The sequence below is a fragment of the Cebus imitator genome, unplaced genomic scaffold (genome assembly GCF_001604975.1).
Source record: "Cebus imitator isolate Cc_AM_T3 unplaced genomic scaffold, Cebus_imitator-1.0 Scaffold177, whole genome shotgun sequence".
Classification (NCBI taxonomy): domain Eukaryota; kingdom Metazoa; phylum Chordata; class Mammalia; order Primates; family Cebidae; genus Cebus; species Cebus imitator.
In genome coordinates, this window is record NW_016107492.1 from 1,062,172 (window position 1) to 1,072,800 (window position 10,629).

General features: G+C 39.2%; 1 protein-coding gene across 2 annotated transcripts in view; it reads right to left on the bottom strand.

The window, feature by feature from the left end:
• HERC5 (HECT and RLD domain containing E3 ubiquitin protein ligase 5) overlaps positions 1–10,629 on the bottom strand; it is a 56,890-nt gene that overhangs the window by 2,442 nt on the left and 43,819 nt on the right. For both annotated transcript variants that reach the window (XM_017545101.2, XM_017545100.2), the window contains 3 exons: positions 9,979–10,145; positions 4,423–4,489; positions 3,442–3,512 (listed from right to left, as the gene is read on the bottom strand). In XM_017545101.2, coding sequence (XP_017400590.1) covers positions 3,442–3,512; positions 4,423–4,489; positions 9,979–10,145 — 305 coding nt within the window. The remainder of the gene's footprint in view (positions 1–3,441; positions 3,513–4,422; positions 4,490–9,978; positions 10,146–10,629) is intronic.

Genomic DNA, 10,629 nt, shown 5'->3' on the forward strand with positions numbered 1-10,629 from the left:
CCGGGCGCAGTGGCTCAAGCCTGTAATCCCAGCACTTTGGAGGGCGAGGCGGGTGGATCACGAGGTCAAGAGATCGAGACCATCCTGGTCAACATGGTGAAACCCCGTCTCTACTAAAAATACAAAACATTAGCTGGGCTTGGTGGCGCGTGCCTGTAATCCCAGCTACTGAGGAGGTTGAGGCAGGAGAATTGCCTGAACCCAGGAGAATTGCCTGAACCCAGGAGGCGGAGGACGCGGTTAGCCGAGGTCGCGCCATTGCACTCCAGCCTGGGTAACAACAGTGAAACTCCATCTCAAAAAAAAAAAAGAATTAGTAACTTAACAAAACTTAAAGAAACAGTCATATCCACATGTATAGTATAGATGCTAATATACCTGTTCTAGTAACTAGCAGAAAAGCTGCTGGGAGCGGTGGCTCACGCCTGTAATCCCAGCACTTTGGGAGGCCCAGGTGGGCTGATCATGAGGTCAAGAAATGGAGAACATCCTGGCCAGCATGGTGAAACCCTGTCTCTCGTGGTGGCTCCTGCCTGTAGTCCCAGCTACTTGGGAGGCTGAGGCAGGAGAATCGCTTGAACTGGGGAGGCAGAGGTTCCAGTGAACTGGGATTGCACCACTGCACTCCAGCCTGGTGACAGAGTGAGACTCTGTCTAAAAAAAAAAAAAGAAAAAAAAAAAGCGGACAAAAAATTTTAGGGACCGAGAAGATTCAAATACAATAAATGATCCAAGAAACCTATTTAGAATACTGCAGCAAGATCTCTACATAGAAAACTACATAACATTTTTTTCAAGAATGACTAAAAACAAGCTAAACAAATGGAGATTCTATATTCATAGATTAAAGACTCATTATTTTAAGATGTTGCCAGGTGCGATGGCTGGTGCCTGTAATCTCAGCACTTTGGGAGGCCAAAGCAGGCATATCACCTGAGGTCAGGAGTTTGAGACCAACCTGGCTAACATGGTGAAACCCCATTTCTACTAAAAAAACAAAAAATTAGCTGGACATAGTGATATAGGCCTGTAATCCCAGCTACTCTGGAGGCTGAGGCAGGAGAATTGTCTGAACCCGGGAGGCAGAGGCTGCAGTGAGCAGAGATCGTGCCATTTCACTACAGCTTAAGCAACAAGAGCGAAACTCCATCTTAAAAAAAAAAAAAAAAAAGTCAACTTTCCCAAAATTGATCTATATAGGTTTAATACAATCACAGTTTTTTTTTTTTTTTGAGATGGAGTCTTGCTCGGTCACTGGGGTGGAGTGCAATGGCACGATCTCAGCTCACTGCCACCTCCACCTCCCGGGCTCAAGCGATTCTCCCGCCTCAGCTTCCCTAGTAGCTGGGACTATAGGTGCATGCCACCATGCCCAGTTAAGTTTTGTATTTTTAGTAGAGATGGGGTTTCACCATGTTGGCCAGGATAGTCTTGAGCTCTTGACCTTGTGATCCGCCCACCTGGGCCTCCCAAAGTGCTGGGATTACAGGTGTGAGCCACCACACCTGGCACAATCACAGTTAAATGAAAAAATAAAACCTGATCCATATCTTGCATCTTATTAAAAAATCAATTAAAGTGGATTGTAGATCTAAATATGAGAAATAAAATAAGCTTCTAGAAGAAAATATAGGGGAATATGTTCATAGCCATAGGATAGGAAAGTATTCAGAAAATAGAAAAACAGAAAAATACTAAGCATTAAGGAAAATATTGATAAAGTGGACTACATTACAATTACAAATTTTGGTTAATCAAAAGACACATTTAAAAAGTGAAAAGACAAGCTACAGTATATAAGAAGATATTTGCAGTACATATAACCAACAAAATACTTGCATCTAGAACTCCCATAAACTGACAAGAAAAAAAAAAAGCAACAGAAAAATAGACTAAAGATGAGGAATAATTATTTCTGAAAAGAGGACATTCAAACAGCCAATAAGCATATAAAGTGCTTAGCATTAATAATCAGAGAAATGCAAATTAAAACCACAATGAAATACTACTATATACCCACTAAAATGGCTAATTTAAAAAAGACTAGTAATACTAAGTATTAGAGTGGATATGGAGCAATTAGAACTGTCATACCCTACTGATGAAAGTCTGCCTCCATTTTTTGTTTGCTTATTGACAGCTTTCAAGTCCCACTCCTCCTCCTTTTTCCTCTTTTGCCTCCACAGCTGCACAACACAGGCTTGCTCCCTGGGCATCCACTGATGGTTGCATGGCTTAAACTTCCTCACACATGCTCTGGGTTGCAAGGGAACCCTGACCCCGGCCCCAGGCCTGAACCACCATAAAAACTAAAGCCACCTGCCTCTCTCTTCACTTAAGCCAAACAGACCAACTTGGATGCCTGTCCAGCTCTCCCCAGAAGCCCCCATTATGTACTAAACATTTTCAAACTCTCTGGCATATATATGGCATCATCCATATCAATATCCAAATGAATTTCAGGGAGGAGTGTTGATCCTGCTCTGCATGGGTCAAGGGGCAACCACAAGGCACTGAGCACTTCTCCCAGTTACATACCAACAGAAATGCCCGTACATAAACAAAACACATGTACAAGAATGTTCACCATAGCATTATGCATAATAGTACAAAACCTGAAATACTACAGATATATAAACTGTGATGTATTCATACAATATACAACTATATAGATGGAAATGTTTTATTTCTTGATCTGGCTAGTAATTACAAAGGCATGTTTGCTTTGTGAAATTCACTAAACTATGCATTTAGAATTTGTGCAATTTTCTGTTTTATAGATTACACTTCAATACAAAGTTTTTTAAAAAGATTAGAAAATCATGGAAAAAGATGTGATGTAGGCCAGCATGCTTCGTAGTGATCTCTTTGCTACTTTGACCAACTATCAAGGGGACGTTCTATAATCCCAAACTCCATGGCTTTAAATGGCATTCTATAAGATATTGGGAAGTCAAAATACCATAGTAATGTTTTCAACAAATACTTACTAGGTGCCTGCAATGTACCAGGCACCACTGTAGATACTCTAGGTACTGAATATACAGTGGTGAAGAATACAGACCAAGCCCCTAACACATTGACTATCATGGGGAAAAAAAATGAGAAATAAATAAGCAAATAAACTCTTAGGGTAGGTGACGTGTGATATGAAAAGAAAAAGTAAAGCAGAGTGAATGGATGAAGAGGGGCAGATGTTGGTGTTATAATTTTGGACAGGAAGAAAAGGAAAGGTCTCTATGAGAAAGCCATTTCCATTCTTTACCACAATATAAACTCCATGATATATATGTAAAAACACATACAACACACACCAAATTCTCTGCCTTAGTGAAAAATGATTGAGAATGAAAAATTACAAGAGCTAAAAGGAATTTTTAGAGCTCAGTGAAATAAAAATAGTATATATACAAACCAAATATTTCATTTATTTGTACCTACTTGTTAGTCTGGTTGACAATTATGTTACTTCCATTAGGAATTAAGTCGGTGTCATTTCTGTCCCAGTGTACCTGTAACCAAAAATGAACTCGGATAATATCTCCAACATAATTTTGAACAATCTATCATCAACAAAAACACTTTGGATCATGCTACCTTTTCTAAAGAATTTTTAAAAATGTGTATTTTTGTCACAAAAGGTAGCATGGAATTTACAAACAAAAAATTATACCCTATCATACTGAATAAAAACGAATTTTTTCAAAGCTTGAGTTCTCTTATTGTAACTGATCAAATTAAACAAATTAATTGGAAAACTGCCATATCTCAGTATTCACTTCATACTGTGTAGACCCAGTATGGTAGATTTACAAAAATGGCCACAAATTCTTCCCATCCTGGTTCTCCTGCCCTTTTGCCTGTGACTTGCAACACTTCCAATCAAGCGGGGAGGCTATCTCTTCAGCCACTGAATCTGGGCATGGCCGTGTGAAGTACTTTAGCCAATGGGATCTAACGGAAGCAGAAGCTTGTGTGCTTGAGCTTGCTATCTCTTCCTCTCTGTAACCTTAAGGCCACCATGTGAAGAATAGCCTGCAGTCTTGCTTCAAAAGCCTCAGCTAGCTTATTGGAGAATGAGAGACCACAGGGAACTGAGATAAGCTGTTCCAGTTGATATCCTTTAACCCAACCAGCCTCTGCCAGCTACTAGGTGTGTGAATGACACCACTGTAGAACATCCAGCCCAGTTAAGTTGGCCCAGTTTGGAAATCCACAAAATTGTATCTGTTGTTTAGGCCACTAGGTTTTAGGGTTGGCTGTTACATAGTAAAATCTAACTGATGCACCCAGATCATGATGAAGAACAATACCTTTCTCACTAATTCAGGTTTTTTAAGTAAAAGTTGACATGTTTGGTTAAATATGTTGAGGATTAATCAGATTAAAATTAATCTGTTATCTGCTTTTATTGTTACTCACATTAAAATGGATGTAAAATACTTCTTCAAAGTTATCACCTTCATCATCCAGAATTGTTTGCAAATTCCTAAGAAAAAATAATCTTGTCTTTAAAAAGGTAATAACCATGATCACTAGACATATCTAAAATAAACAATGTATAGCTATTCTGAAGGTAGGAGGTCAGGTATAGTTCACAGCACCTCTTTCTCAGCATACTGATAGTCTAAACAGGGCCAGACCTCAACTAAACATGTCAAATTTAGGAAGTTTATCTGCAATTCTGCAGGCTGACTGCCTACTTTATAGCTCTCTTCCCTTTACCCTAAATTCCTTACCTAATGATTGTAGGTTTCTATTCAGAAAAAGATTCATAACATGTTCACTGATGCTGAAAACTCATTCATACTGGTGTTACCTTTATTGAAGTTTTTGAAATTTACAGAATAGGTCTCATATTATATATCAGGTATCAGTAACTGAGGAGTGGGTGGGTCAAATGACCTTCTCTGCATCTCTTGTCCCAATATCATCAAGCTTAAGAAACACCTGAAATTAGACTGCCTTAATAGTTTCAGGGCATTTGTGAGAATAGAGGTCACATCAAAATGGACAGTAACCAATTTTTAAATATTTCCTGTCATTCTATGATGCTTTATACATGCGCTGAAGTAACACGTCTTTTATTTGCTCATTCACTCAAATATTTATTCAACAAACATTTAAGCAACCCCTACTGTAGAGGGCACAGGGGATGTTTAGTTGAGACTAAGATATTACTGCCAATAAACTCTGGAACTTGAAGGTGAGGTATGCTGATGGGAGTTCCACCTACAATACAGTGAGGTATGTGGGCAGAGAACTATGGAAATCACATAGGTATAGGCTTAAAAGAGCACAGTCCACTAAGACAGTACCTAGTAGAGTCATGGGTGGAAGGCTGCTCTAGAGACCCCAGAAGAGCCACCAGTGTGCAATTCTTGCCTGAGGGAGAACCACAAGCACTCAACATTAATGTGTACGAGCTTCCAGGTGGGCTGTGCCCAACAAAGCCATGGGGATTGGGCTGCCTGGAAACTTAGGAGCCCAACCCCAACTCTAGTGTGTCCTGAAGGTGAGACATTGAGTCAAAGATTGTTCTCAAGCCTTAAGATTTAATGTTGCATGCCATGTTGGGTTTTGGACTTTGTTGGGACCTATTACCCCTTTATTCTTTCCTATTACTCCCTTTTGAATTGGGAATGTCTATCCTCTGCCTTTTCCATCATTGTATTTAATTTAATTTATTTTGAGACAGAGTCTCACTCTGTGGCCCAGGTTTGAGTGCACAGGTGTGATCTGGGCTCACTGCAATCTCCACCTCCCAAGTTCAAGCGATGCTCATGCTTCAGCCTCCTACCTAGAATCATAGGCACATGCCAAATCTTTTAAGTTCGGTTTCTTTTCTAATAATAAATTCCACTTCAAATAATTCTCCCTGCTTGCATTTTGGTATAAGCAGTCAAGAAAAGCCATAATGCTCCTTTACTACTTTGCTTAGAGATTTCTTCTGTCAAATATCCTATTTTGTTGTTAAGAATCTTACTTTCCACAAAACACTAGGATACAACACAATTCAGCCATATTCTTTGCCACTTTATGTAATAACAAAGTTCACCTCTCTTCCAATTTCCAATGTGTTCCTCACTTCCATCTGAGGCCTCTTCAGGATTGCCTTTATCGTCTGTGTTTCTACTAACGTGCTGATTACGATCACTTAGGTAATCTTTAAGAAGACTGGGGATTTCTCTACAGGTCTTTTCTTCTTCTGAGCCCTTGCCAGAACTGCTCTATAGGGCAATACAGGATTTTTCTAGCATGTATCTCAAAACTCTTCCACTACTTACTCATTACTCAGTTCCAAATTTGCTTCCAACATCCCACTTCTTGGTACCAATTTCTCTTAGCTCATTTAGGCTGCTATAACAAAATACCTTAGACTGAGTAATTTATAAATAGAAATTTATTGCTCACACTTCTGGAGGCTTGGAAATCCAAGATCAAAGTGCCAGCAGATTTGGTGTCTGAATCTAAAGAAAATGGGTGATGACCCATTCCTTTTCAATGGTGTCTTCTATGTGTCCTCTCATGGTGGAAGGGGCAAACAGGCACCCTTGAGCCTTGGGCCTCTTTCATAAGGGAATGAATTTCACTCATAAGGGCTCCACACTGGGGATTAGACTTCAAAATATGAATTTTGGGGGAATACATTCAGACCCCCATAGCACCTTGTCTTCTGCATTTTTCTAATACCCTCTTGATGAAAAGAGAAGTTTTTAAATCTTATCATAGTTAAATTTATTAATTTTTTCCTTAATGCTGGTGCACTGCATGTCTTCTTTAAGAAATCTCACAAGATAATTCTTCTATATTTTCATGATTTTTGCATTTAATATCTAAATCCTTCATCTACATGAAGTTGACTATCATATATGGCATAAGACAAGGATCCACTTTTATTTTTTCCCTAGGTAGATATCATTTTTTTCCAGCTCCATTTATTAAGTAGTACTCCTATTCCCCTTGATCAAATATGTCACTTCTAATAAAGTTCCATATAGGCATGGGTCCATTTCTGAGATTTCTCTTCTGTTCTTTTGGAAAACCTGCACCAATATCATACTGTCCTAATTAATACAGCTTTCTAATAATTCTTGATAGCTGACAGACCAAGTTCTCCATCTTTATTTAAGAATTATTCCTGGCTATTCTTGGCCCTTTGTTGTCTGTCCATATAAATTTTAGAACCAGGTTGTCAAGTTTAATAAAAAGCCTCCTGGGATTAAAATTGGAGTTTTAATGAATACAGAGATCAGTGAATCTGAGCCAGTCCAGCAATTCTTGGGAATCCTTGGGCCTTTATAGAGTTAATGAGGTCAAAACTATTTTTATAACATCATTAAGATATTATTTGCCTCTTTCCACATTCTGTTGTGACAAGAGAAGAGTTTTCTGCCAGGTGCGGTGGCTCACACCTGTAATCCCAGCACTTTGGGAGGCTGAGGGGGTGGATCACAAGGTGAGGAGTTCAAGACCAGCCTGGCCAAGATGGTGAAACCCTGTTTCTACTAAGAATACAAAAAAAAATTAGCAGAGCGTGGTCGTGGGCTCTTGTAATCCCAGCTACTCAGGAGGCTCAGGCAGAGAACTGCTTGAATCTGGGAGGTGGAGGTTGCAGTGGGCCGAGATTGCACCACTGCACTCCAGCCTGGGCGACAGAGTGAGACTCCATCTCAAAATATATACATACATACATACATAAAAATAAGAGTTTTCAAGAGCCTATATGATACTGTGGAATGCTCTGATAGCTAACAGAATGAATATTTGTATATTCCTGTGTTTAAAATATTTAATTTCTAATCTTGTAAATATTGACAGATGTAACCAACCTAAGTAAAAGCCCTCTGGAGTCCTCAATAATTTTTAAGAGCATCTTAAGACCTAAAAGTTTGAGAAACAATGATACAAATTTAAAGATCTTTTAGTTCATGTATATTGTTATTAAGTTTATTAAGTCTTTTGAGGCATAAGCATTATTTACATTATCATCAATGTTTCCAGTAAAATAATGACTAATTTATCTCTTTCTTTCTAAATCTTGCGCTTTTGATATTTTTTTCCTTTTGTCTTATTAGTATAGTTAGTATAATGATTAACAGATTCTGCAGCCAGACTGTGTTCAAATCATGGTTCTGCCATTATGGGGCCTTGAGCAAGTTACCTAACCTCTCTGTGTTTTACTTTCTAAATCTGTAAAAGAGGGATGATAATAATACTAAAATCATATTATTGTTCTTATTCTTCTTTTTAAATTGAGACAGGGTCTTCTTCTGTTGTCCAGGCTGGAGTGCAGTGGTATAATCATGGCTCACTACAGCTTCAACCTCCCAGGCTCAATCTATCCACCCACCTCAGCCTCCTGAGTAGCTGGGACCACAGGCATGTGCCACCATGCCTGGCTAATTTTTTTTTTTTNTTGAGACAGGGTCTTCTTCTGTTGTCCAGGCTGGAGTGCAGTGGTATAATCATGGCTCACTACAGCTTCAACCTCCCAGGCTCAATCTATCCACCTGCCTCAGCCTCTGGAATAGGTAGGACTGTAGCTGCCCACCACCATCACCACCATGCCTCGCTAATTTTTTAACTTATTTGCCAGGGTTGCGCAGATGAGTTCTCGCTATGTTGGCCAGGCTGGTCTCAAACTCCTAGGCTCAAGCAATCCATCTGCCTCAGCCTCCCAAAGTGCTAGGATTACAGGGATAAGCCATCATACCTGGCCTGTTCTTACCCTTTTTTTTTAAAATTGAATTTTAGGTTTTGAAGTACATGTGAAGAACATGCAAGATTGTCGCATAGGTACACACGTGGCAGTGTGATTTGCTGCCTTCCTCCCCATCACCTATATCTGGCATTTCTCTCCATGCTATCTCTCCCCAACTCCCCACCTCTCGCTGTCCCTCCCCTATATCCCCTCAACAGACCCCAGTGTGTAGTGCTCCCCTCCCTGTGTTCTCATTGTTCAACACCTGCCTATGAGTGAGAACATGCAGTGTTTGATTTTCTGCTCTTGTGTCAGTTTGCTGAGAATGATGGTTTCCTGGTCCATCCATGTCCCTACAAAGGACACGAACTCTCTGTAGTATTTCATTGCATAAGTATACCAAAAATATATCATTCCCTTATTGAGGGACATTTAGGGAGTCTTTATATTATAAACTATAAATACAGTGTATATTAGCATACAGCGATCGTTGCGCGGTTGTATATTTCTGAAAGTTAAATGTCTAGAAGTAGAATTGTTGAATCAATAAGGCAAACACATTTTGATTTTGATAAATCCTGCCACACTGTTCTCTGAAAAGGAGTACCAATTTATATTTCCACTAATAATACTTGAAATTAGAATGAAACTTTTCAAGCCCTTGCTAATACCACATAGCATCAACACTTCAAACCACAGTCAATTTGAAGTATAAATTAGCTTCTCATTTTAATATGCATTCTATGAGCACTGGTGAGGTTGAAGACATTTTATTTAGGAGGCATTTCTATTGCTTCTTTCCCAAGTTGCCTTCTTCGATACTTTATCAGTATTTCTTATGGATGTGCAGGAATGCTATACACAGCAGGGATATTAAAACCCTTCTACTGTTGCCATTTTTTTGTGAGGTGGTGGCTTCTCTTTTAACTTAGAAATGAGTTTCCATTTTAAAGTTGATAACATGAAACAGCATTTAATACAACCATCACTAGCAGATTTTGCACCAAGGTGCAACCTGTGCTCTGTGCATGACTGCTTCTACACAGAAAAAGTTGAAAGATTAGTGCAAACATTGAAGACTAGTTATGGAAATAATCAACACTTCTTAATAGAAAATGAAACTGTTACCCAACAATTCTTGTCAAAGTTGAAACTGGTCTAAAGCACCTAAAATGCTGCTATTGAACATGAAAATATTATGAAGCATGTGAATTTAAATATTTGCCTAAATATATGTTAGATAGGGTCCTTTCCCAGAAACTACATTTACTTACTTTCCCAAATCAGGACTGAGTTCTTTTAAGTCTTCCAATGATGGCATTTGGTCCAAAAGTTTCTTAAACAGTGCCAGTGGGAAAGGGAGGTTGGCAACACTGCAATTGAACAGGGAAAGCCCACACAGCACCCCAAAGAAGAAGTACCTTTTCTTCTCAAATTTAGGCTAAAAAGCAAAAAAAAAGTCAAAGTATTATAAGTTTTTATCAGTACAATAAAAAAATTATATTAAATAAATCTTTGTTCCTCTTTCATAAAATCAAATCTCAAATTGAAAAATGTAAAGCTCAAGATAAGAATGTTTAGGGTTTATATTAGGTTGGTGTAAAAGTAATTGCAGTTTTTGCCATTAAAAGTAAAGGCAAGGCCTGGTGTGGTGGCTCATGCCTGTAATCCCAGCACTTTGGGACGCTGAGGCAGGCAGATGACCTGAGGTTGACAGTTTGAGACCAACCTCACCAACATGGAGAAACCCTGTCTCTACTAAAAATACAAAAATTGGCCAGGCATGGCGGTGCATGCCTGTAATCCTATCCCTCGGGAGGCTGAGGCAGGAGAATTGCTTAAACCTGGGAGGCGGAGGTTGCAGTGAGCAGAGATCGTGCCACTGCACCCTAGCCTGGGCAACAGAGCAAGACTCTGTCTCAAAA